This window comes from Diaphorina citri, unplaced genomic scaffold (genome assembly GCF_000475195.1).
Source record: "Diaphorina citri unplaced genomic scaffold, Diaci psyllid genome assembly version 1.1 scaffold198, whole genome shotgun sequence".
Classification (NCBI taxonomy): domain Eukaryota; kingdom Metazoa; phylum Arthropoda; class Insecta; order Hemiptera; family Psyllidae; genus Diaphorina; species Diaphorina citri.
In genome coordinates this window covers 256,905-284,019 of record NW_007377635.1, presented here as the reverse complement: position 1 = coordinate 284,019, position 27,115 = coordinate 256,905, and the positions used below count along the sequence as shown (strand labels likewise).

The 27,115-nt window shown below is 36.1% G+C and overlaps 1 protein-coding gene across 1 annotated transcript in view; it reads left to right on the top strand.

Moving 5' to 3' along the window:
* Positions 1-638: 638 nt before the first annotated feature.
* The window catches only part of LOC103505839, a 28,020-nt gene continuing 1,543 nt past the window's right edge, over positions 639-27,115 (top strand). Inside the window, exons 1-7 of the mRNA XM_026821067.1 lie at positions 639-793; positions 1,813-1,944; positions 9,870-10,094; positions 15,784-16,215; positions 19,091-19,234; positions 25,575-25,697; positions 26,427-26,537. Of these exons, the coding sequence (XP_026676868.1) occupies positions 698-793; positions 1,813-1,944; positions 9,870-10,094; positions 15,784-16,215; positions 19,091-19,234; positions 25,575-25,697; positions 26,427-26,537 (1,263 nt within the window). The 5' untranslated portion in view covers positions 639-697. The remainder of the gene's footprint in view (positions 794-1,812; positions 1,945-9,869; positions 10,095-15,783; positions 16,216-19,090; positions 19,235-25,574; positions 25,698-26,426; positions 26,538-27,115) is intronic.

The following is a 27,115-nucleotide window of genomic DNA, read 5'->3' as shown; positions in this document are numbered from 1 at the left end:
AATAGATATTGTTATCTGAAATGAAAATAGCATGATAAAAACAATCAAAAAAGCTGAAGGCTGAAGGAATGGGAAACGAAACAAGGGAATCCTTGGAGACGGTGGTACCTACCTATATTTGTATTCTTTTTTCCTTCGAAATAGGAATAGATATTGTTATCTGAAATGAAAATAGCATGATAAAAACAATCAAAAAAGCTGAAGGCTGAAGGAATGGGAAACGAAACAAGGGAATCCTTGGAGACGGTGGTACCTACCTATGTACGTACGAGTATACCTACTGCTCGCAGAACTATGTCATTTGAACCCTGTGACTTTCTAGTTTTCTAACTTTCGAGCTCATTTCAAATTTAGCCATATAGCTGCAAGTCTGTTTGCTTGAATTCAATGGCAACCTTTATTGTGGTTTTATTTTGTATTCAGTTGACAATGGTTCTCATACAAAACATATTGCTCCTCACTTGAGGGTATATTAGAAAACGCAGCGATATGTGTAAGTATTTACTCAATAGTTTTTACTGAATTTTGTATAATTTTCAAACCATGATATTACGCACATCTACTTTAATATTTTGATCTTGTTTATTAGCTTCTATTGCGTCTAATCCTTCTATGATTTTACATTAAAAAATCATACCATTTCAAAAATCATTTTTCATCCAACCCTAGCATTTCAAAAACCATTTTTCATTTTCAGATGACCTCAGAAGAATCTAACGTCCATGAAATGGCAACTACGCTCAGAAGTGAGTTGGCAGCCCTGCAATACAAGCGGGATCGACTTCTTAGCGAGGTAGGTAATTTATTTAATTATTTACCTATCTTGCCTCTACCCTAATCCTCCCTTCACGTTCCTTTTACAACTTGTCTGGCTATAACAATAACGTTCTAGCGAGTAAATAACAGACGGGGGTTTCCAGACGGGGTTTTTCTCTTTTTGCTTGGTTCGACATTAATGCAGCATTAAACTGCTCATGGGGTCCCAGATGGCAGATGTTTCTTATAGTTGAGATCGACCCATGTGTTTTTCATCTTTCTCGGATTTTTTTATGTGCCAAAGTGGCAGTGAAGGATTTGCTCGTGGATCTTTTTACAAACTTTCCGATAGAGATTTTATGAGTTGAAAAAGTAGTGCGCTTGACAGATAGTCTCGTGGATCTTTTTACAAACTTTCCGATAGAGATTTTATGAGTTGAAAAAGTAGTGCGCTTGACAGATAGTTCTCTTCTTCTTCTCTGCAATACAAGCGGGATCGACTTCTTAGCGAGGTAGGTAATTTATTTCATTATTTACCTATCTTTTCATGTTTATTTACTGCAATACAAGCGGGATCGACTTCTTAGCGAGGTAGGTAATTTATTTCATTATTTACCTATCTTTTCATGTTTATTTATTCATGTTATTTATTAAATTAATGGAAATTTATGATACTTTGAAGAGCAATGTTTTTACCAAAGTTCATAATAAGGTCATAGACATATCTATCAATGTTGTCTTCATGTTATTTCACCGTTTACTCTAAAACCAGCACCCCAACCAGCTGATAGGTTGTAAAATCATTGCGCACTCTAATAAATATTAATGTGTTTATTTATTCATGTTACTTATTAAATTAATGGAAATTTATGATACTTTGAAGAGCAAAGTTTTTAACAAAGTTCATAATAAGGTCATAGACATAGACATATCTATCAATGTTGTCTTCATGTTATTTCACCGTTTACTCTAAAACCAGCTCCCCAACCAGCTGATAGGTTGTAAAATCATTGCACACTCTAATAAATATTAATAAAAAATATATTCTAATTCCAGCTTCAGGAAACCAAAGGCTTACTTCGAACCCGAGACCAGAGAGCTTTGGAGCTTCAGGTGGAAACTGAACAACTCAAAGAACAAGCCGCACGACAAAATGCTATCATTGCCAGCTTGCGAAGTCGGATTCAGGTAAGTTTCGAAATCTTGAATTATTTTATTGACCCTACCTATTGAACTATTCAATCTGATTTTTCATATTGGAGCAGTTGCAAATGGGTAAAAATTATTAATAAATGGTGGTGGAAACTGAACAACTCAAAGAACAAGCCGCACGACAAAATGCTATCATTGCCAGCTTGCGAAGTCGGATTCAGGTAAGTTTCGAATTCTTGAATTATTTTATTGACCCTACCTATTGAACTATTCAATCTGATTTTTCATAATGGAGCAGTTGATGCAAATGGGTAAAAATTTATTAATAAATGGTCGATTCCTATGTAAAAAGTTGTGAAAAATCGAAATCTGAGGTCAAAACTCCGAAAAAATAACTGCGAAAGGTCGAAAATTCAATTTTTATTTTCCGTTCTAATGAAAGAGTTCAAAGATGTGTGACGTCATACTTCACGCAGTTGTCTTTTTCGTCCGCTAGGTAGCGCCAGTATGCAAGCACGCTTACGGAGGAGCAGAAATTCTTCATCTTTTCCTTTCAAAATCTTGTTTTTCTGGTCTATTGACATCAAGTACGAGTTAGAGATGTATGCTACTTTCACGACTTTCCAGCGATCAAGCTCTTCAATCTATTCTTTCAAAGCATAATACATATATATCTGGGCATTCCCCAAACATCTTTTTTTTTCCTTCTTAACATGAACATAAATTCACCTAAAAGGCAAATACTTTTTCCTAAAAGGGAAAAAATCCGTTCTAGAAGTTATGACATTCCCCCCCTCTCTCTCTGCCCTCCCTCTGTTTTGAAACTATTACCCAATACTTTTATATACGTTCTTGGGATTTTTTTCACCCAAATTGAAAAACACGGAAAAGTTTTTACTGACGACGATTCATTCTATTTTGCTGATGCAAAGTGACACATTTTTCCACGAGAATAACGAGGCTCCAACAAAGAAGCTTCAGATTGAATTCGTCTTAACTTCCGGCCTAAAGTCCATACCGTTTTCTCAACGATAAATCTTCGATAGAATTATGGAAATTAATGTCATTAGCATCTGCTAAATTTTCATACAGACATAGCAATGCTGCCGTAAGAAGATTATGTGCAGGTTTTAGGAAGCTGTACTATCCAACCCCTCACACTTAGGCCGGGGCAATACGAATTAATAAAAAATTGACCCAGTTTTGAATGGAGCTAGATATAAGTATGTGTAGCTACATAATTATTAGGTGTAATACCCTGGATTAAACTCAATGCAATACTTATAGTTATTGCGACTTGGTAAGCCCTGGTTAGTGTTATTTATTATAATGGAAAAAATTGAGCCCAGTTTTGAATGGAGCTAGATATAAGTATGTGTAGCTACATAATTATTAGGTGTAATACCCTGGATTAAACTCAAAGCAATACTTATAGTTATTGCGACTTGGTAAGCCCTGGTTAGTGTTATTTATTATAATGGTTTTCGTTTCGTGCCCTGGATTAAACTCAATGCAATACTTATAGTTATTGCGACTTGGTAAGCCCTGGTTAGTGTTATTTATTATAATGGTACCTGATTGAAATTCATAATAAATTTAAATTAGGCCAGAACCAGGCCCCATTTATGTATTTGTAGGTGCGAAAGGGGTTTTCTCTGGCAAAGTGACAAAAGTTTGGTAGAAAATTAAAGCATAGAGATTAGAGGTACCTATCCTGATAACTAACATAATACATTATAGGTAGGGATGGTTGGTACATTTTCGGTATGGAAACAGGACAAAATCGTAACAAGACAAAGTCTGATCTGGTTGAATCATGTTTCTAGGCAAATTTATTAGTCAATGACAAGTCCGCTTTTTTGGCCTGAGAAGGGCAGTCATTTCACATTTTAGCTATGGTCATAGTTATGTCCTCATACCACCTTACATTTTATAAAAACTTTTTCTCCAAAATTCCTCGTTTTTCGAGGGGGTCTCAATCAACTCAAGTCTCACGAGAGGCCTGAGAAGGGCAGTCATTTCACATTTTAGCTATGGTCATAGTTATGTCCTCATACCACCTTACATTTTATAAAAACTTTTTCTCCGAAATTCCTCGTTTTTCGAGGGGGTCTCAATCAACTCAAGTCTCACGAGGCTGAGTAGCACATTTCACGCATCAAAGCAAAAAAGAGTGAGGCACGAAACATAAATCCAAGCCTGCTAATTAGACAGCTTGTTTTTAGAATATTAATGACTTTGCTTGTCACTTTCAATTTGACCGGAAAACCGAGTAATATAGGGGTACCATGTACAACACCATGCTGATTACCGCAGCAGCGAGGTGTAAGGTGTCAGACTCAGTCAGCAGATGAGGAAATAATGACTCTCCCCTTCCTTTTTTACTTCCTCGCGCTGCTGACTCTAGAGTAGCAATTAGGACACAAGTCTCCCTCCCCTTTGTCCCTTCTCATCCCCAATATCTCCTTTCCACATCACATATTAATTTATATTCGATACTTGGGTACATAGATAGTTACATATTCACAGTATCGCTGTGTAATGTAATTTATTAGCGAACGAAGTGAGTTAAGCTCGACAATTTTGCATTTAGATTAAGATGTACCATCTAAATGCAAAATGCGAGAATAATGGAGGTTCCTTTAATTGAATTTCAAAGCATCAATCAAAATCAAAGTTTCCGTACTCTCAATTTCAAGGAGGTGAAAGATGTTATTATTGATGCGGTGGTCAGGGCATTTCTGATTTCCAAGTTTCCGAACAAGTTTAATAGATAAGCTTTTGTGTTTGTTCCGTTTTGAAAATAGATGCTCTGGGCAATGTTCTAGACAGGCACACTAAGAAGAAGATTGTGGAAACTATACATTTATACAATTATAAGGTTTACATTTTCAAAATCTGAAAATGGGTGGAAATACCTATCAGTTTTAGTTTAATCTAAGTACCTATGTGTATTCAATGTATTGTATGTACAATGATTTATAGGAAATGGGCTGAACAATTTCGCAAAAAATCGGACCAATTTGTATGATCTTTTTCAATTACATAATGTAATGAGACAGTGTTGGTAAAGGTTTACATTTTCGAAATCTGAAAATGGGTGGAAATATCAGTTTTAGTTTAATCTAAGTACCTACCTACATATGTGTATTCAGTGTATTGTATGTACAATGATTTATAGGAAATGGGCTGTACAATTTCGCAAAAAATCAGACCAATTTGTATGATCTTTTTCAATTAAATATAAATTTCTGCCTAAAATGGTTAGACAGTTAGACTTATCTAACAGGTTATAATGTTATATTATATGAAAAATGAATTACACGGTTAAGGTAACCGTATTTCTGTCTAATACCGGATAAAGGTCTCTTCTTCATTACTCCATTGGGTTCTACAATATGAATTACTTACTATTTATAATTCCCGTTCTATAGGAGGGAAGGAGAAGGATAGAGTGAGAGATAAATACTTGGGTTCTACAATATGAATTACTTACTATTTATAATTCCCGTTCTATAGGAGGGAAGGAGAAGGATAGAGTGAGAGATAAATACAGCCAGGAAGGTAAAGTGGAAGAACTTGATATAAATCAAAATAATTACGAGTATTGTATGAACCAGCTGCTGTATTTTGGTGTCAGAGTCTCTTCTCCATATTTATCACTATCTGTATCCCTATGTTCTTCCTCTCTCTCTCTCTCTCCAAATACAGCCAGGAAGGTAAAGTGGAAGAACTTGATATAAATCAAAATAATTACGAGTATTGTATGAACCAGCTGCTGTATTTTTGTGTCAGAGTCTCTTCTCCATATTTATCACTATCTGTATCCCTATGTTCTTCCTCTCTCTCTCCCTCCCTCTAGCTTTTTCTCGTATTCTCTCTGCCCCTTTTCCTCTTTTCTCATCCTTCCTCTTTCTCTCTCCCTCTCATTTATTCTTTCTCGTAATTTCTTTCCCTGTCTCTCTCCCTCTTTATTTTTCTCTCTCATTTTTGCATTTTCCTAAATTTTAATAGAAAGCATTGTTTCTGTTAGTTTATTTAAAGTAACATTTCCCTGTCTCTCTCCCTCTTTATTTTTCTCTCTCATTTTCGCATTTTCCTAAATTTTAATAGAAAGCATTGTTTCTGTTAGTTTATGAACTTCCAAGTTTTCTACAAGTTTTTTTATCGAGTTAATAGAAATGATTGGAGTACCTATTGTTTATTTTACGATATTTGAGTGGTCCGGTGCCAGACTTGCCTAACCCACAAATGTTATTTTACGATATTTGAGTGGTCCGGTGCCAGACTTGCCTAACCCACAAATTCGAGCTATCTCCATTAGGAGGAAGTTCTAAAAAAAATCTGTTCCCAGCATCAACAACTATGTTTCCAAATGTCTGATGACACGAAATACTATGTTAATGTTGCTGGAATACTTCATGTCAAGGTTTTAAAATTTGGCCCAACTTTAGGTCTCATTATCTCAATTTGAAGAAACTGAGGGTTAGGCAAGTCTGGCACCGAACCACTCATTTTGGAAATGGGCCCTTGTTTTGTTTCAGGACTTGGGTATGATATACGAGTTTCGGGACTCGTAGTACGCACCACACTTACAATAACACAGGAATGATGAAGTTCTCACCCAAATGTCTGATGAGACGAAATACTATGTTGCTGGAATACTTCATGTCAAGGTTTTAAAATTTGGCCCAACTTTAGGTCTCATTATCATTAGGAGGAAGTTCTAAAAAAAATCTGTTCCCAGCATCAACAACTATGTTTCCAAATGTCTGTTGACACGAAATACTATGTTGCTGGAATACTTCATGTCGAGGTTTTAAAATTTGGCCCAACTTTAGGTCTCATTATCTCAATTTGAAGAAACTGAGGGTTAGGCAAGTCTGGCACCTGACCACTCATTTTAGAACTGGGCCCTTGTTTTGTTTCAGGACTTGGGTATGATATACGAGTTTCGGGACTCGTAGTACGCACTACACTTACAATAACACAGGAATGATGAAGTTCTCATGTAACCTTGTCTGTGTAATATTCTTCAAGATTCTTCGCAAATTCCTGCCGTGGAATTTGTTCATATTTTCCTTACCGCAAGCAGAGAAAAAACGCAAAGGCACACATCATTTTGTATGTAGTGTACTTCTATGCTTGCTAGGTATCTGTCACATTAGTGCCGATCTTTGCCGTTCGATATTTTAGTAGATCGGCAAAACCGGATCAAACCAAATAACAAAAACAGGTTTACCCAGACACTGCGTTGAGGTAAGGTAAGTTTCCTTTACAATATTTTGTTCTACTTTGAGGTAGATACGTACGGTAAGTTCCCTCTACCATATTCTGTATATCAAAGTTTGTAATTAGACATTATTGTACGGGGTAAATAATCCCTCTACCCTACCATATTCTGTATATCAAAGTTTGTAATTAGACATTATTGTACGGGGTAAATAATTCTTGTTTCTTGTCGACAGTGTAAAATATGAACTAGCTGCAAGGCTTAAACCACAATGTGGTAACAGTGCATGAGGAATTGTAGTGTAAGTAATACTCTACATTCCAATGCACCACATTTGAGGCTTGGGGGTAAAATTTGACAACATTATTGAATCTTGATACCTACATAAATTCGAGTATATTAGAGTTCATTTATGTAGGTAGAGAAAGTTTGAGTAATATGTAATATTCGAGTGCTATAAGCTATAAAATGATAATTAAGTCCTTATACCCCCCTACCAATCAACAGAGATGAGAGTGCTTAAAATTTTCAGAATCACTTCTCTCTCTCTCTCTCTCTCTCAATACGGATACTTGAAATTGAAAGTAAAACTAACACCAAGAATATCAAAGTAATAACAAAGTATCCTTGTTCCACAAAGTTGAAAACTCTGATAACAAGAACAAAGTGCAATCATCTCACAAGAATTCCGGTTCCAGTCTGGCCTTTGGTTATCTCTCTTTATTTTCCTCTAGAACTTTTCTTTCCACTCAATCGACAAACACAGACTCCAAAGTAAAAACTCATCAATGGTGCCGGAAAAAGGTGAAAAGTTTGTTCTGCTCAGGGGAATGAAAGACAATTGAAGAAATTATGTAAAATGTTTTTCTCCAACTTGAAATTCTTCCCAAAAAAGTTTTTCGGCGAGTTCACCGTGTGTTTCGGAAGGACAAAATCCATAGGTTTAAAAGTGGAAAAACGATGTTAAGCATTTCACTGCCCTGGTTCTTGAAGCAAACCATGACTCGTAACTTGTACCAGACTACTTAATTTTTAAATCCCGTAGATCAAATTTTAGCAGCTCACGACATTTTTACTTTTTTTTCCTTCTTTTTAGTAGTTTCGTAAAAGTCGTTTAATGTTCACGCCAGATTTGTTACAGCCGTACTTATTGTTTTATTTCATTCGGAAGACATGAATGCTGTGAATCCAATTTGAGAGAAACAAGCAGCCGAGCACAGTTGTTTCATACAGCCCTTCAGGATATTTCTTACATTGTATAGAATGTGAATCCAATTTGAGAGAAACAAGCAGCCGAGCACAGTTGTTTCATACAGCCCTTCAGGATATTTCTTACATTGTATAATTTTGAAAATTTGGACCGATTGCAATACTTTCTCATTACCTTGTATAGGTTCCCTATACGTAAAGGTAATAGAAAGTAAAAAATCAAGAAAGCGAGAAAAAACTAATACAATTTGTTCACTTTAATTTACACTGCGTTCTGCGAGAAAACTCTAGATAGGTATATACGTTACTTATATTTATTATTTAGTTTACAGCTTCAATATTTTTATTGCATGTTTATTTATTTACGAGAGAAATATTCCAGAAAAATTACATTCCCGTTATTTTCATCCGGTATATTCCCTTGCAAATCCCAACTGTATATCTTAACTCAGCACCCGACTTTCCTCTCCTTTCCTCCCTTTTAATTATATGCAGGTTTCTTATCGTCTCTTTCTGTTTGTAATAAATTCCATTTTATTAGCAATCTTCTTAGTATGCAAATTTTTTTCTGGTGCCTTTCTTTGAATAAATTTCTTATCTCCATGCAGATTTAAATACTTTTGACTGGGGCTATAGTTTGATTGTGGAGACGAAGGATTCTGTCATTTGTATTTCAGGACTGTACGAGTAGCTTATTTATGTTAAGGATTTTCCCATCAAAATCACATCTGAGTTTCGTCATGTATTGTTCTTCTATCCCAAGAGTCCATAGGTTAAAATTACAAATCCCTGGGTATAGCTTCCAGCTGGAAGCTTTACCCAGGCAATCAAATGTTTGAGTTTGAAGTTGACCTGGATCAGGAAGGTAGAAGAAGTGGGATTTCTAAAACGATGTAACTTTTTCGGTCGGTTGGACATTTACTTGGGTAAAATCACAAGCGGGTGATCATGAACAACCTGTAGGGAAGAAACTTTTCCGGATTCCCTACCACCCATCATCATAACCTAAAGTTATGAGAAACTCCCGTCTAGAATTCTCAGGGGGGGGGGATACGAACTTTCGCCTTCGTTCCTTTATTTTGTTAACTAATTCTTTTCTATATTATTTTCAAAAAATGAAAATAACTTAGTTTGCTCTCGATATTTATTTTTCATATTTCTCTCTGAAATGTTCAATATCACGACACGAGTTTCATGTCTTATAAATATGTATTGGGAAGAAGTTGCTTTCGTTTCCCTTCCCGTCCTCCTTCTTTTATAGGTTTAAAAGAAATATGGCTTTATAAATATGTATTGGGAAGAAGTTGCTTTCGTTTCCCTTCCCGTCCTCCTTCTTTTATAGGTTTAAAAGAAATATGGCTTTTTTTTCAAGTGTGAAAGAAAAAGCTCAAGAAACAGCATGCGATTCTGAAATTTCAAGACCTGACGAACATACCTGAGCACCAAGGTTGATAAAAATGATGAAATAACTCCAAATTCAAACTATTTCAAAATTTTGTCAGTAAATATTAAGATATAGTATTTTTTTCTTTCAATTCTAATATCTACGTGGTTATCTACCTTTCAAATGTTTCAGGAAAACTCGCGGCTACGCAACAAAACTTGCTCCCTGTCTGACAACCTGACCAGTGTGGAAATAGAGTTGCGAAGCTGTCGTGAACTTCTGGATAGGGCGCTATCGGAGAAGGAACATCTGCAGAGACAATGTACCAGTCATCAGATGGAAATAGACAAACTCAAGCAGGTAACACGAGGTCAAAGGATGAATTGATTAGCAATGATGGGTGCAGAGACAATGTACCAGTCATCAGATGGAAATAGACAAACTCAAGCAGGTAACACGAGGTCATAGGATGAATTGATTAGCAATGATACCTATAAAATATACGTGCTCATAACATTGACAACTCTTGCGGGAAATCGTTTGAGCTGAAGGTAAAATTCGGTTGAGAAAAGAGTAGTTACATTTACATATTAAAACCTCTGCTGAAGAGTATGACAAGGTCTTTGTATAAGTGGGGAAATAGGTTTGTTGAGAATCTCCACTGTAAAATATACGTGCTCATAACATTGACAACTCTTGCGGGAAATCGTTTGAGCTGAAGGTAAAATTCGGTTGAGAAAAGAGTAGGTACATATTAAAACCTCTGCTGAAGAGTATGACAAGGTCTTTGTATTAGTGGGGAAATAGGTATGTTGAGAATCTCCACTGCCTTTATTATATTGCCGTCAATTCATCAAAAAATTCTAGCGAAGAAACAAAAGGCATCTATCTAAAACAGGAACCGAAAAAAGGAGAGATGAAATTGAAATGTTGAAGATGGAAAAATGTGAAAACATGGAAAATAAATGTGTGAAAATTTGAAGTCCAAGAGGAGAGAGGTTAGTCTATTTGGAACAAGAATGATTTGACGTTCCATACAAAAGCTGAAAGTGATGAAGGGGGGGAGAGAAAGAGGGTTAATGAAAAAAGTAATGAAAAGAAGAAAAAATGCCCTCGAAACACAAAAAGTTTCCAATCCATTCAATTACTATCAAAACATAGAGCTAGGCACTGTTCAAGACAAGAGAAGAGAGAAAAGTTTGTTCTGCTCAGGGGAATGAAAGACAATTGAAGAAATTATGTAAAATGTTTTTCTCCAACTTGAAATTCTTCCCAAAAAAAGTTTTTCGGCGAGTTCACCGAGTGTTTCGAAAGGACAAAATCCAGAGGTTAAAATTACAAATCCCTGGGTATAGCTTCCAGCAAAATCCAGAGGTTGAAATTACAAATCCCTGGGTATAGCTTCCAGCTTTACCCAGGCAATCAAATGTTTGAGTTTGAAGTTGACCGAGCGACTTGTCTCTGGATCAGGAAGGTAGAAGAAGTGGGATTTCTAAAACGATGTAACTTTTTCGGTCGGTTGGACATTTACTTGGGTAAAATCACAAGCGGGTGATCATGAACAACCTGTAGGGAAGAAACTTTTCCGGATTCCCTACCACCCATCATCATAACCTAAAGTTATGAGAAACTCCCGTCTAGAATTCTCAGGGGGGGGGGATACGAACTTTCGCCTTCGTTCCTTTATTTTGTTAACTAATTCTTTTCTATATTATTTTCAAAAAATGAAAATAACTTAGTTTGCTCTCGATATTTATTTTTCATATTTCTCTCTGAAATGTTCAATATCACGACACGAGTTTCATGTCTTATAAATATGTATTGGGAAGAAGTTGCTTTCGTTTCCCTTCCCGTCCTCCTTCTTTTATAGGTTTAAAAGAAATATGGCTTTTTTTTTCAAGTGTGAAAGAAAAAGCTCAAGAAACAGCATGCGATTCTGAAATTTCAAGACCTGACGAACATACCTGAGCACCAAGGTTGATAAAAATGATGAAATAACTCCAAATTCAAACTATTTCAAAATTTTGTCAGTAAATATTAAGATATAATATTTTTTTTTCTTTCAATTCTGTTCTTGATATCTACTTTCTCTCTGGAGGGTTTGAAGTGCCATTTCATTGCGACTTTGAGTCGACACCAGATGTCGCTCTTTTTCCTCCAGCTCCTGTGAATTGACCAAACCAGTTTTATTACCTTGAAAAAAAAAAGTTACGTCCCACCCCTGCAGGGACATTCAGTGGCTCTAAATGTCTACAATTTGGAGCCCCTCCCCCTTAATTTATTGACCCAGGGGGACCCGCCAGTGTTGTCGGTACATGTTTATCATTTAAAGTGACTGAAATACATAAAGCTAGTTTACTAATCTGGTAAAATTGAGCTAATCTACATCTAGCTACAACTAACGGTGAAGCGGATTTGCTGTTTCCCTGTGGCCTCTTTATAAAGTCACCACAATCCGTAGTGAAATGAATGTTACCCATAACCCATAAGCAGAGGACTCGGAACATTATGTGCATGAGAAAGTGAAAAATGACTCGAAGCAACAGTCTGCCCTACATTACACATTATGCTAAAAAGAAATTATTGCCACAGCAGAATGTACAGAAGACGAAGAAGAATGGGGAAAAATTGACATTCTCCCAAGCGTGGCATGATGAATGGATAAAATTTGTATCGAACTAATGAAACTTGATGCTTCGGGAGAAATGAAAGATGAAGAAAATATGGTGATGTGCGAGAAAAGTGACATCGGGGAAGGAAAAGATGAAGAAAAACGAAAGGTAGCGAAACGAAAACCATTATAATAAATAACACTAACCAGGGCTTACCAAGTCGCAATAACTATAAGTATTGCTTTGAGTTTAATCCAGGGTATTACACCTAATAATTATGTAGCTACACATACTTATATCTAGCTCCATTCAAAACTGGGCTCAATCTTTTATTAATTCGTATTGCCCCGGCCTAAGTGTGAGGGGTTGGATAGTACAGCTTCCTAAAACCTGCACATAATCTTCTTACGGCAGCATTGCTATGTCTGTATGAAAATTTAGCAGATGCTAATGACATTAATTTCCATAATTCTATCGAAGATTTATCGTTGAGAAAACGGTATGGATTTTAGGCCGGAAGTTAAGACGAATTCAATCTGAAGCTTCTTTGTTGGAGCCTCGTTATTCTCGTGGAAAAATGTGTCACTTTGCATCAGCAAAATAGAATGAATCGTCGTCAATAAAAACTTTTCCGTGTTTTTCAATTTGGGTGAAAAAAATCCCAAGAACGTATATGAAAGTATTGGGTAATAGTTTCAAAACAGAGGGGCTATGTCTGTATGAAAATTTAGCAGATGCTAATGACATTAATTTCCATAATTCTATCGAAGATTTATCGTTGAGAAAACGGTATGGACTTTAGGCCGGAAGTTAAGACGAATTCAATCTGAAGCTTCTTTGTTGGAGCCTCGTTATTTTCGTGGAAAAATGTGTCACTTTGCATCAGCAGAATAGAATGAATCGTCGTCAGTAAAAACTTTTCCGTGTTTTTCAATTTGGGTGAAAAAAATCCCAAGAACGTATATGAAAGTATTGGTAATGGTTTCAAAACAGAGGGAGGGCAGAGAGAGAGGGGGGGAGAGAATCTCATGACTTCTAGAACGGATTTTTTTCCTTTTAGAAGAAAGTATTTGCCTTTTAGGTGATACATATGTTCATGTTAAGAAGGGGGGAAAAAAATGATGTTTGGGGAATGCCCAGATATGTATACATTATGCTTTGAAAGAATAGATTGATCGTTGGAAAGTCGTGAAAGTAGCATACATCACTAACTCATACTTGATGTCGATAGACCAGAAAAACAACATTTTGGAAGGAAAATAAAATGATATTAAGTCCTTATACCCCCCTACCAATCAACAGAGATGAGAGTGCTTAAAATTTTCAGAATCACTTCTCTCTCTCTCTTTCCCTCTCTCCCTTTCATTCTTTTTTTCTCTTTCTCCCTTCCTTTTGCTCTCTTCTTCCCTCCCTCTCCCTCCCCTATATTTATCTATCCCTACATATTTTCCTACATTCTCTCCCACTTCTTGCTTTAATATATTTTGACCCTTCCTGTTCCAAGTTTCTGATTTCCAAGTTTCCGAACAAGTTTAATAGATAAGCTTTTGTGTTTGTTCCGTTTTGAAAATAGATGCTCTGGGCAATGTTCTGTTCATTCTCGGGACTTCGCATTGTGGGTAATCAACCACTGTATCTTATGAACATTCACCATAAAGGTATTGAAGTGGATGCTTTATACAAAATGTTCACGTCGAAATGACGCTTCTAAATATTTGGCTGGCCAGCCTAGTTAGCTTGGACGGTAGCGGTTCGAATCCCGCCCGTGGTGGACTTTATCCTAAACAGATAAGGTTCGTTCTCGGAACGGCTGCCTTTCTCCTACCTTATCCTCATTCTCTCTTTAATTTTGGACGATAAGATATCAATAGCTATAGTTTCCTCTATCAAACCTCTTCAAAAAACTGTACAGCCTAGTTAGCTTGGAGGGTAGCGATTCGAATCCCGCTCGTGGTGGACTTTATCCTAAACAGATAAGGTTCGTTCTCGGAACGGCTACCTTTCTCCTACCCTATCCTCATTCTCTCTTTAATTTTGGACGATAAGATATCAATAGCTATAGTTTCCTCTATCACACCTCTTCAAAAAACTGTATCTCAACCTTCATTTTTACCTCTGAATGGAATTGAACTAACCATGCATTTTTCTTTGACATCATGAAGCAAATCCCTGATGCGTTCTTTGATGCAGGATTCTTCGGATTCGACAAAGCGTGCCGGTGTGCTCAATGTGATCGCTAGAGACTCCAGGAGATGGCGTAGGTCATTCTGGAGGCGTTGACTCTTCTCGTCCTTCTGTTTCAAGTCATCTGGAGAGAGAAAGGTCAAAGAGTCATTTATGTAGGTCATTTTTTATCGATGTGGTTTTTGGAAAGGTGTATTATGTAATAGCACCCACGTTCTTTTAAACTTGACCAATATTCTGAGGTTTTTATTAAAAGCTTCAGGGAGGAAAATTTATTCTCGTGTAATCTAGGTCAAGTACTTTTACTTTCTATTGTCTCTGTTTATTGGAAACTTTGCAATTAGTCGTACCTTCAGGAGTATTATGACTGGATGGAATTTTATAGCTCGGGGATATTTTTGTTCTCTCAGTCTTCGTACTTGAAAGAAAAAATCAATAGATATGGACGTCCTTGGGAAGAATGATGTAATTAATTTTGTACACATCATATCTTACCTTTCAGATTACAAATGGTGGCCTCATGTGCGGCTATATTCCCAGTGGCTGATCCTAGACTTCTGTTGCAGTAGGCCAACTTTTCTCGGAGATCTGCCAATTCTCGCTCGGTAACTCGAGCTTGCATTTCCAAATGTTCTTTTTCCTGCGGGTAACAAGTTCATTTATTGTACCTATAAATGTAAGTAACCAAGGTGTAAACTATTATTATACAAGAGTTGACAGAGCCCCGATAAAGTCATTAATGTATGATGGAACCCCGTGCACTTTTCAACCTCGAAGTGATAGATTGGATTTTCTAAAAAATGAAAAGAAAATCACTCAACTATGAAACGAAAAAAAACGTGTAATTCATTTTTCATATAATATAACATTATAACCTGTTAGATAAGTCTAACTGTCTAACCATTGTAGGCAGAAATTTATATTTAGATGTAATTGAAAAAGATCATACAAATCGGTCCGTTTTTTGCGAAATTGTACAGCCCATTTCCTATAAATCATTGTACATACAATACACTGAATACACATAGGCGTGTAATTCATTTTTCATATAATATAACATTATAACCTGTTAGATAAGTCTAACTGTCTAACCATTGTAGGCAGAAATTTATATTTAATTGAAAAAGATCATACAAATTGGTCCGATTTTTTGCGAAATTGTACAGCCCATTTCCTATAAATCATTGTACATACAATACACTGAATACACATAGGTACTTAGATTAAACTAAAACTGATATTTCCACCCATTTTCAGATTTCGAAAATGTAAACCTTTACCAACACTGTCTCATTACATTGTATAAATGTATAGTTTCCACAATCTTCTTCTTAGTGTGCCTGTCTGTATCGAACGTTGGTGATCATTGTGGCTATGATGATTTCATTGGTTGCTATCCGGAACAGCTGTGTAGGTCTTCCCAAACCACAAGTTTCCACAATAGAAAAAGAAAAACTCATTTCAACCTCTCTTATTTTCTCCAGCAAGTCGAAACCTACCGCGAGAAGATCGCCATTTTGAATCAGCAAATCAATCGCCAGAATGAAACTCAGGAAGAGATCAACGCCAGAATTCGTCACCTGGAGGAAGATAAATGTCACATCGAGTCCAGACTACACAAAACCGAAGCTGAACTGAGCGCATGCGAGCTTACCAAGGAAAACTTAAAGCGCGACAAAAGCATAGTAAGTATGGACGAGGTTGTCTGAAATAAAAATAAAATAGGTAGGTACTAGTATTATTATTTTTTTTTCTTTGTGCATTGAAGATTACGTTATACAAAACTTCATAAAATCAGACAAACGGTGCAAGAGTTATCGCATTTTGCATTTAGATGGTACATCTTAATCTAAATGCAAAATTGTCGAGCTTAACTCACTTCGTTCGATAATAAATTACATTACACAGCCATACTGTGAATATGTAACTATCTATGTACCTGTACCCAAGTATCGAATATAAATTAATATGTGATGTGGAAAGGAGATTGGGGATGAGAAGGGACAAAGGGGAGGGAGACTTGTGTCCTAATTGCTACTCTAGAGTCAGCAGCGCGAGGAAGTAAAAAGGGAAGGGGAGAGTTATTATTTCCTCATCTGCTGACTGAGTCTGACACCTTACACCTCGCTGCTGCGGTAATCAGCATGGTGTTGTACATAGTACCCCTACATTACTCGGTTTTCCGGTCAAATTGAAAGTGACAAGCAAAGTCATTAATATTCTAAAAACAAGCTGTCTAATTAGCAGGCTTGGATTTATGTTTCGTGCCTCACTCTTTTTTGCTTTGATGCGTGAAATGTGCTACTCAGCCTCGTGAGACTTGAGTTGATTGAGACCCCCTCGAAAAACGAGGAATTTCGGAGAAAAAGTTTTTATAAAATGTAAGGTGGTATGAGGACATAACTATGACCATAGCTAAAATGTGAAATGACTGCCCTTCTCAGGCCAAAAAAGCGGACTTGTCATTGACTAATAAATTTGCCTAGAAACATGATTCAACCAGATCAGACTTTGTCTTGTTACGATTTTGTCCTGTTTCCATACCGAAAATGTACCAACCATCCCTACCTATGTATTATGTTAGTTATCAGGATAGGTACCTCTAATCTCTATGCTTTAATTTTCTACCAAACTTTTGTCACTTTGCCAGAGAAAACCCCTTTCGCACCTACAAATACATAAATGGGGCCTGGTTCTGGCCTAATTTAAATTTATTATGAATTTCAATCAGCTGATTAGGCACCATAAAAAAGTTACAGGGATGTGATACACAGCCTAGCCTTCCATTCAACTTCAGTGGGGTTTTAAATTGAGTATTGATGAATTGTGACCAATTACAGGTTCTAACAGCCATATGAGAAAAGATTTTTTTTTTTTTTTTTGCGTCAAATTTATTTAGTTTTTTCAGCAAGGACTAAATTGTTGACCAAAGTTGTGCTGAAAATCACTAGAAAAGGTTTCTCTACAATCGTGTAAATGGGTCAATTTGGGCCTGAGGGAAAAGAAGGGACAGTGGAAGAGTGAACAACCAGAGAGATGGGAAGGGGCACTGGAGGGGAGGGAAATATATCAAATTTGCTGAAAATAATAATAATACCTAATAATAATCAAATTGAAATACCTATGTACTAGTGTCTATAGTGCCCTGACCACCGCATCAATAAGTTGGAGAAGTCTAGGTACAGCTGAACATCTTTCACCTCCTTGAAATTAAGAGTACGGAAACTTTGATTTTGATTGATGCTTTGAAATTCAATTAAAGGAACCTCCATTAGAGTCTGGGGTATACTTTTCTGTTCACAAAAGGTGTTCCATATATAAAAGTAGTATAAAATGTAAGGTGGTATGAGGACATAACTATGACCATAGCTAAAATGTGAAATGACTGCCCTTCTCAGGCCAAAAAAGCGGACTTTAAAAGACCTTCGGTCATTGACTAATAAATTCGCCTAGAAACATGATTCAACCAGATCAGACTTTGTCTTGTTACGATTTTGTCCTGTTTCCATACCGAAAATGTACCAACCATCACCTATAATGTATTATGTTAGTTATCAGGATAGGTACCTCTAATCTCTATGCTTTAATTTTCTACCAAACTTTTGTCATTTTGCCAGAGAAAACCCCTTTCGCACCTACAAATACATAAATGGGGCCTGGTTCTGGCCTAATTTAAATTTATTATGAATTTCAATCAGCTGATTAGGCACCATAAAAAAGTTACAGGGATGTGATACACAGCCTAGCCTTCCATTCAACTTCAGTGGGGTTTTAAATTGAGTATTGATGAATTGTGACCAATTACAGGTTCTAACAGCCATATGAGAAAAGATTTTTTTTTGCGTCAAATTTATTTAGTTTTTTCAGCAAGGACTAAATTTTTGACCAAAGTTGTGCTGAAAATCATTAGAAAAGGTTTCTCTACAATCGTGTAAATGGGTCAATTTGGGCCTGAGGGAGAAGAAGGGACAGTGGAAGAGTGAACAACCAGAGAGATGGGAAGGGGCACTGGAGGGGAGGGAAATATATCAAATTTGCTGAAAATAATAATACCTAATAACAATCAAATTGAAATACCTATGTACTAGTGTCTATAGTGCCCTGACCTCCGCATCAATAAGTTGGACAAGTCTAGGTAGCTAGGTACAGCTGAACATCTTTCACCTCCTTGAAATTGAGAGTACGGAAACTTTGATTTTGATTGATGCTTTGAAATTCAATTAAAGGAACCTCCATTATTTAGAGTCTGGGGTATACTTTTCTGTTCACAAAAGGTGTTGGTGTTCAAAAAGTTCCATGTTTAAAAGTAATTCCTTTGGTACCCCGGAACCCGCTTTCGCGTTACTTTAGGTTAGGCGTTAAGCTGTGTCCAGACATAGTCGACGCCGTCGATCGACCGTCGACTGAAACCATACACTGCCTCGACAACATAGACTCACCTCTTCAACTCGTCGATCGATGGCGTCGACTATGTGTGCTTTAGGGTATTAAAAAAAAAAAAAAACTAAGATTCCACTATTGAACATTGTTCCATCTAACGTGTCGCTTTTTTGATTTCAGTTCGTTGCATTTCTGGACCGTCTCGCCAAATCGCTGAACATGGAAGAGATCTCAAAAGAAGTAGGACTTGATCTCCAATCTGAATCCTTACTATGTAGGGCAGAACAGCTATCACGCCTGGAAAGCGACAAGCTTATTGACAAAGTAAGTCCAAACACGAAACTTGAACGATCTCCAATCTGAATCCTTACTATGTAGGGCAGAACAGCTATCACGCCTGGAAAGCGACAAGCTTATTGACAAGGTAAGTCCAAACAAGAAACTTGAACTAGGTACATGGTAAAGTTTAAAAAATCTGTAGAACTTACTTATTTGTAGTAGTGATGTTTTCTCGTGTTACAGTAAGTAGACATGGTTTTTTCTCCGTTTGGTCCTGGGTTTGTCAGAGAAAAAGTATCAAAACGAGAATACTTCCTGAATGTACGATATGAAGCTCACCAAACAACCCTAACGAGGGTTCCAAGTTATAATTTATATTTTTTCTCCGTTTGGTCCTGGGTTTGTCAGAGAAAAAGTATCAAAACGAGAATACTTCCTGAATGTACGATATGAAGCTCACCAAACGACCCTAACGAGGGTTCCAAGTTATAATTTATAAGAATTATTAGGGATAAATTATCTGACCTATTGTGTATTAACATTCTATTCCTTCGAAGAGCTAATCAAATTCCAGGGCTTATGAACTCAAGTTATCTCGGGATTCAGATTAATCGGGGATTTTCCTACTCCTCATATTCCTGAGAGTACTCAATCCCGGTATAATCCGCTGTGATAAGCGATTAATCGGGGATTTTCCTACTCCTCATATTCCTGAGAGTACTCAATCCCGGTATAATCCGCTGTGATAAGCCTCGACCTGACTAGATTTCGTCTACAGCTACTCCTAGATAGAGCACATTCATTTAAGTGAGTCAATTGCCGGGGATTTTCCTACTCCTCATATTCCTGAGAGTACTCAATCCCGGTATAATCCGCTGTGATAAGCCTCGACCTGACTAGAATTCGTCAACAGCTACTCCTAGATAGAGCACATTCAAAGTGAGTCAATTGTATATTTAATGTTATGTTGTGGTGTTTTGCTGACAGTTACTGTTGCATTACCCTTATTCAACCTACTCAACATACCCCTATCGTCTACGCCATCTTCATTCTTGCTGTGATGTATACAATTGCAAATGTTTCCCCATGAAAGAAGTAAGAAGCATGGATTTAGATAACAAAAGAACACTGCTTGCTCGGAAATTACGAGGAGATAGATCGGTACCATAGACCAAAAGATGTCAATACAAATAATAAAATTATTATCTTTTCAACTGAGAATGGATCTCAGATTTCAAAATATTGATCCAAATAACATAAACCTGTTTATGTTATTTAGTTTGATCCGGTTTTGCCATCATAGACCAAAAGATGTCAATACAAATAATAAAATTATTATCTTTTCCACTGAGAATGGATCTCAGATTTCAAAATATTGATCCAAATTTATTCATGGTTATTTATTGATCCAAATTTCATAAACAGGTTTATGTTATTTAGTTTGATCCGGTTTTGCCGATCTACTAAAATATCGAACGGCAAAGATTGGCACTAATGTGACAGATACCTAGCAAGCATAGAAGTACACTACATACAAAATGATGTGTATCTTTAGAGCTTCTTTTCTTTCCAAACTGTTTTATAAATCCATCAGTTAATATCACTGAAAGTTGATGCGGTACCTTCTGACTGACGTTTTAAAAGCAGAATAAAAACAGAATACACTTAGTTTGGTTTTGTCAAGGCGCTGAAATGCAAAATGAGACTCGCGCGTGTTATCAATATTCATACTATGTATGTATTTGTATTTTACTATGTCTTATTTCTTATCACTTATCTCCAGTCACCATGGGGTCTTATCTCCTTGAAAATATCAGGGCAAGCAGAATGTTTTAGCTTCAACTTCATGTTCTTCATTTTAGTCAAACTTGGACGCTTTTTAGTCGAGGTTGCTACACATGATTTACAGGGAGTTGGTTTTAAACTTGATCTGCCACTAAGCAGGGGTCGCCCTTTGACACTGTCCCAAAATTTACTTAAAAAGATAACTAGTTCAAGGTCTCTCTCAACTATTCTAACCTAAACTTAAATCTCATCACCACCCAGAAAAAAGGGACTCTATCTAAAGATCGTCGTGTGTAGCAGCCTTACATAAAAAGCGTTAACACTCTCCTAAGACCACGTCTTGTTGGAACAAAAGATAGTGGCCATTGCTATACATAAACAACATCAACATTAATGATACTTGAGAAAAAACGCTTCTTTTATTTTCAAGCTTTATTGCCTCTTGAGATTTTTTTGAACGAAGTCTTCTAGCAGAGCACTTGAGAATATTAACATTAGAACAAAAACTCTGCTAGAGAGAGCTTAACAGAAATTAGACCACCATCATAATGCCGTTTTCTTTCTTCTTAGAAAACATTAGATGAGCACATTTTTTCAATAAACTATAACTATAATTCTAAATACTAATTAAACATACTTAGTCATTAGAAGATTAATTAAACAAATAATAACATAAATAAACAATCACATATACCTACCTAAGTCATAAGTAATGTTTACTAGATAAAACGCCTCTAAATGTACTCACAAGTACCTTGCTAAAATCAGACTAGACCTAGATGTCCCACAGTGGACCGATGTTGCCCTTGAAGTAATGAGGCTAACTACTCAGACGCTCTAAGGAGAGAGAATATTGTAAGTAATTTCAGGTTTCCTCTAGAGTGCATTGAGTTATCTTTTATTTCTCCACAGGTTAGTAAAAAGGATCTTAAACAGATACTTTTCTTTTCCTCTGCACTTCCCCAGTTGGACTAATGTGCTTTAGTAATAAACAGAATGGGACTTTTTTTTTTTTTTTTTTTTTTTTTTTTTTTTTGTGGAGATCTTTAAATTTTCATATTGCAAAAGCAAAGAAGATATCTTTAAATTATGCAAAGTCCCATTCTGTTTATTACTAAAGCACATTAGTCCATCTGGGGAAGTGCAGAGGAAAAGAAAAGTATCTGTTTAAGATCCTTTTTACTTACCTGTGGGGAAATAAAAGATAACTCAATGCACTCTAGAGGAAACCTGAAATTACTTACAATATTCTCTCTCCTTAGAGCGTCTGAGTAGTTAGCCTTTGCTTTAGACAGATCTTCCCTGAGAACTTGCGTGCTGTGTTCATGCATAGTTCTTTCCTGATGAGCTGTATCCGATGAAGATCTCATCTAGACAAAAAATATTAATTAATCATAATTATGAAAATTTTAGGTATTTGTTTCACATTCTTGAACTTGTTTCTTGTTTCAGTGATATAAAGTTGCGATGTAGCGATCTATCGCAACTTGTCTAAAGATGTGAGGAGCATTTAGTTGGTCCATTAGCCGTGAGCTCCATCCTGACCATTTGGAAGAAGAAGAGGAAAAAGTAGAATAACGAGGAGTAAAAGAGGAAGAAGAAGAGGAAAAAGTAGAATAACGAGGAGTAAAAGAAGAATAAGAAGAAGAAGAAGTGTAACGTTGTAAACGTTGCGTGGTTACCTTGCGTGTAAACGCGCCCCTTTATATCAGCTGATAGGTTGTTTTGTTCTGTTCGTTTTTGTTTTGAAAAAGTTAGTTAGGCCTAAACTGAGAAAGGTAACAGAAGCTTCCCAGAATTTAGCACGAAATTTGGTAATCTCAAGTGTTTTGAATACCTTTATTTAGCCTTTTATTTGTAATTTTTAGTGATTGTCTTTTGTGTAACATTTACTTGTTTTGTGTACCAAATAAAATCCTCTTATTTGATAAAAATCGTAAGTACTCTGGTCTACGCCGTTTTATTACTCGCCGAGGCAGGCTCTAATGTTATTCACAGCATTACATTGTAAACGCCCATGTCCTCTATTCTTCCTTGGCTTAGACTCGAACCGACAACGTTTAGTCCCTTTTTGCCAAGACTCTTAACGGAAAGGATAATTGTTCCACATTCGAGTAGGTTGAAAGTCTTGAAATTGCAAATTTAAAAACCCCCTTTCATTCAGCTTGAAGTTCTCAAGATTTTAAACTGTGTTTCTTCCCCCAGTCTCCTTTCCTATTATAAACAAAGTTCAATTTTCAGCCCACACCAGAACGTCTGAATCTGAATGTTGCCTGCCTTTCGTTTATTTGATATACAGGGTGTGGTCAAAGCGAGGTTCCTAATAACATTCGACCTTGGAGGTACCTAATAGAAGGTAATACCGACTTGGTATCTTATCTATCATCTTAAGACGTGATAAAGTTACAAGAATGCGACCACCACTAAAATTAGGTAGGTATCTAATAAGTAGTAAGTACCTATTAATATGATGTCATCTATTAATATTTTATCTTACAATTTCATCAAATATTTGCTTAGTCTAATCGTCTAATCGGTAAAACTTAAAGGAATAATACGTGTCTTAATATGTTGTGAATTGACATCACATTAGCTCAAAGTTTCTTCTTTAACGATTCTTACTAATATGTTGGTCAAAGCGAGGTTCCTAATAACATTCGACCTTGGAGGTACCTAATAGAAGGTAATACCGACTTGGTATCTTATCTATCATCTTAAGTCGTGATAAAGTTACAAGAATGCGACCACCACTAAAATTAGGTAGGTACCTATCTAATAAGTAGTAAGTACCTATTAATATGATGTCATCTATTAATATTTTATCTTACAATTTCATCAAATATTTGCTTAGTCTAATCGGTAAAACTTAAAGGAATAATAATTTCAAATCTCGTGAAAGTGATCTTGCTTCTGAAAGTTGTAAATTCAATCGATCGACTTGCTTGAGAACTTTTTTGAGTCTGGAAAAAGAAATCTGAGATTAGATGATGATATTATAACAAAAGGTGTTTGTTCCTTATCATGAGCAGGATTCCATTCATGATGTTGAGTTTTTGCCTCCCGTCTCCTATTATTACCACCTACCTGACCTATGTACCTCAGGAACTATCTTGATGGCTTCACCCAAAAAGGAATTCTTTGTCCCACATGAATGAATGACTCATTCTTATTTTTATTATTTTATTATTATTATTATTTTTTTTAATCAAAATTATGTTCATTTTTGATCGATAAATAACTTTAGTGTTTCAGTGCTGTTCCAGACGTGATTGATAGCTACAGTGGTTTTTAATGTTTTTTTATTCAACGCAATATCTTTGACTTTTTGAAAAGTGTTCATAATGTTTTATTTATTACCCAGCGTTTTCAATTTACTTTTGTGTTTCGTTATTATATTACTATATCTATTGGTTTATTTTTGGAATAAAACGAGCTATAGTTTTTTCAAAAACCTTGGACTTCCATATGAAGAACCTAAATTTTTGATAGGAAGTTTAAGGAACTATCCTTTCATAAGTAAGAATAAGCACCAATTTTATTTCGTTGAAGAAATTTACAAGAAACATGCAGACAAGACTTATGTTGGGATGTTCAAGTATAGAAAACCCATGTTGATGATCAGAGATCCAGTTATATGTAATCAAGTGTTTACCAGATATTTCGAGTACTTTAGAAATCGACCTGGACCTCCTGTGGATATAAACAAAAACCCGCTGTCAAATCATTTAATTAATATGCATGGAGACCAGTGGAAAGTGGTACATTCCAAGTTGACTCCTGCTTTTACTCCCTCCAAATTGAAAAACATGTTTGATGATATCCAGGAATGTGTGATGAATCTTAGTGACTTCCTTCACAATGAAATTAAGATAAATGACGAAATTGAAGTTATAGATTTGTGTTCACAATTCGATCTCAAAGTTGCAGGGAAATGTATTCTTGGATTGAACAGTGAAAGAATTCCTTTTTGGGTGAAGCCATCAAGATAGTTCCTGAGGTACATAGGTCAGGTAGGTGGTAATAATAGGAGACCGGAGGCAAAAACTTAACATCATGAATGGAATCCTGCTCATGATAAGGAACAAACACCTTTTTTTATAATATCATCATCTAATCTCAGATTTTTGACCAAAAGATGTCAATACAAATAATAAAATTATTATCTTTTCCACTGAGAATGGATCTCAGATTTCAAAATATTGATCCAAATAACAGAAACCTGTTTATGTTATTTAGTTTGATCCGGTTTTGCCAATCTACTAAAATATCGAACGGCAAAGATCGGCACTAATGAGACAGATACCTAGCAAGCATAGAAGTACACTACATACAAAATGATGTGTATCTTTAGAGCTTCTTTTTTTTCCAAACTGTTTTATAAATCCGTCAGAGCATATTTTACACTGTCGACAAGAAACAAGAATTATTTACCCCGTACAATAATGTCTAATTACAAACTTTGATATACAGAATATGGTAGGGTAGAGAGAACTTACCGTACGTATCTACCTCAAAGTAGAACAAAATATTGTAAAGGAAACTTACCTTACCTCAACGCAGTGTCTGGGTGTTCCCTTTGCGTTTTTTCTCTGCTTCTCAGATTTCTTTTTCCAGACTCAAAAAAGTTCTCAAGCAAGTCGATCGATTGAATTTACAACTTTCAGAAGCAAGATCACTTTCACGAGATTTGAAATGCCAACTTACCGAGGCAGAGGAATACAAGGTAGACTACTTTTTTTAACCCAACTAACAAATTATTCATGGATTTATGAAATAGCTTGGTGTTCCATTTTCAAAAATCTTTTGCAAAGAATTGTGAATGTGATACATACACTCACTTTGAAAATATTTTCAATACTTCATTTTCTTGTATGTGATTGTTAAGGCACACGCCTCTAAATGTACTCACAAGTACCTTGCTAAAATCAGACTAGACCTAGATGTCCCACAGTGGACCGATGTTGCCCTTGAAGTAATAAAAAAAATGCCACAAAATATGTACCTACTTTTGCAAATCCAACGATAAATTTGCTTTTCCACTTTTGGGCTCAAGTGTTGTGCTTTCCTTAATGTTAAGGCACAAGGAACGTAAGACTGTAGCGGTAGGTTGAAATTTATAACACTTGAGATTTGCTGAGAGTATTTTTACTAGGTCAAGAGATCTCTTTTCGCCACTAGACTTGACATTCATTCTTTCCTTCCTTCCATTTTGCCTTTGTTTCCATGTATTCTCAGGGAAATCATTATTATTCATGTTATAACGTTACACATAGACACCTATAGCTATAGGTATCCTATAAGTGTTGTGTACACAAATACAATACTTATCTAAAAGATTAATGTTTCTTGCTTTCCCTTTTTCTAGTGTACTTTACTAAAACTTGAAATACACATTATTATTGACTTTTTGAACTGAATCATACTTACAATGTTTGGGATCGACTGCTTCCAGAACACTGCCATTGATAGGGCACATAAAATTGACGAGCTGGAAAAGCGACTCATGGAATCCGAAATGCTACGCACTAGGTACTGCAATAAAGTTTCTCTCCTCAAGGATCAAGTAAGTGGATACTCGGGAAACATTTTGTGCAACAAAAACATTCATTCTCAAGGATGACACTGAAACAAATGAACACAACTCACATAACCGCGAGTAAAACAAGTACTCAGACCCGCGTCTTGTTTTGTAACATTACAGTGTACTTTCCTGCTTTCAGAGATACTTTGAAATTTAAACAATGAGTGCATGCTAATAGTTCACTAAGTAGGTAATTCAGAAGTCCCGTCCTTGTAATTTTGCATGCAAAGTTATAATAATAATAAGTTCATTGTTAACATTCAGAATCCTTTACAGACTTTTCTTTATATTCTTTATAATATCCCTCGGACCCGCGTCTACAGTTCATGATAAAGTGTTTGTTAACATCGGGCTTAGTTTTCGAGTATACTCGGTGAGTCAGTGGTAATGAAACTTCGTCATAAATAACGATAGTTCTCATAAGGCTTTGCTTACTTACTCGATGGTGCGATATTTCTAAATTCAACAGGACTGACGAGCCCAAATGGTCAGGATGGAGCTCACGGCTAATGGACCAACTAAATGCTCCTCACATCTTTAGACAAGTTGCGATAGATCGC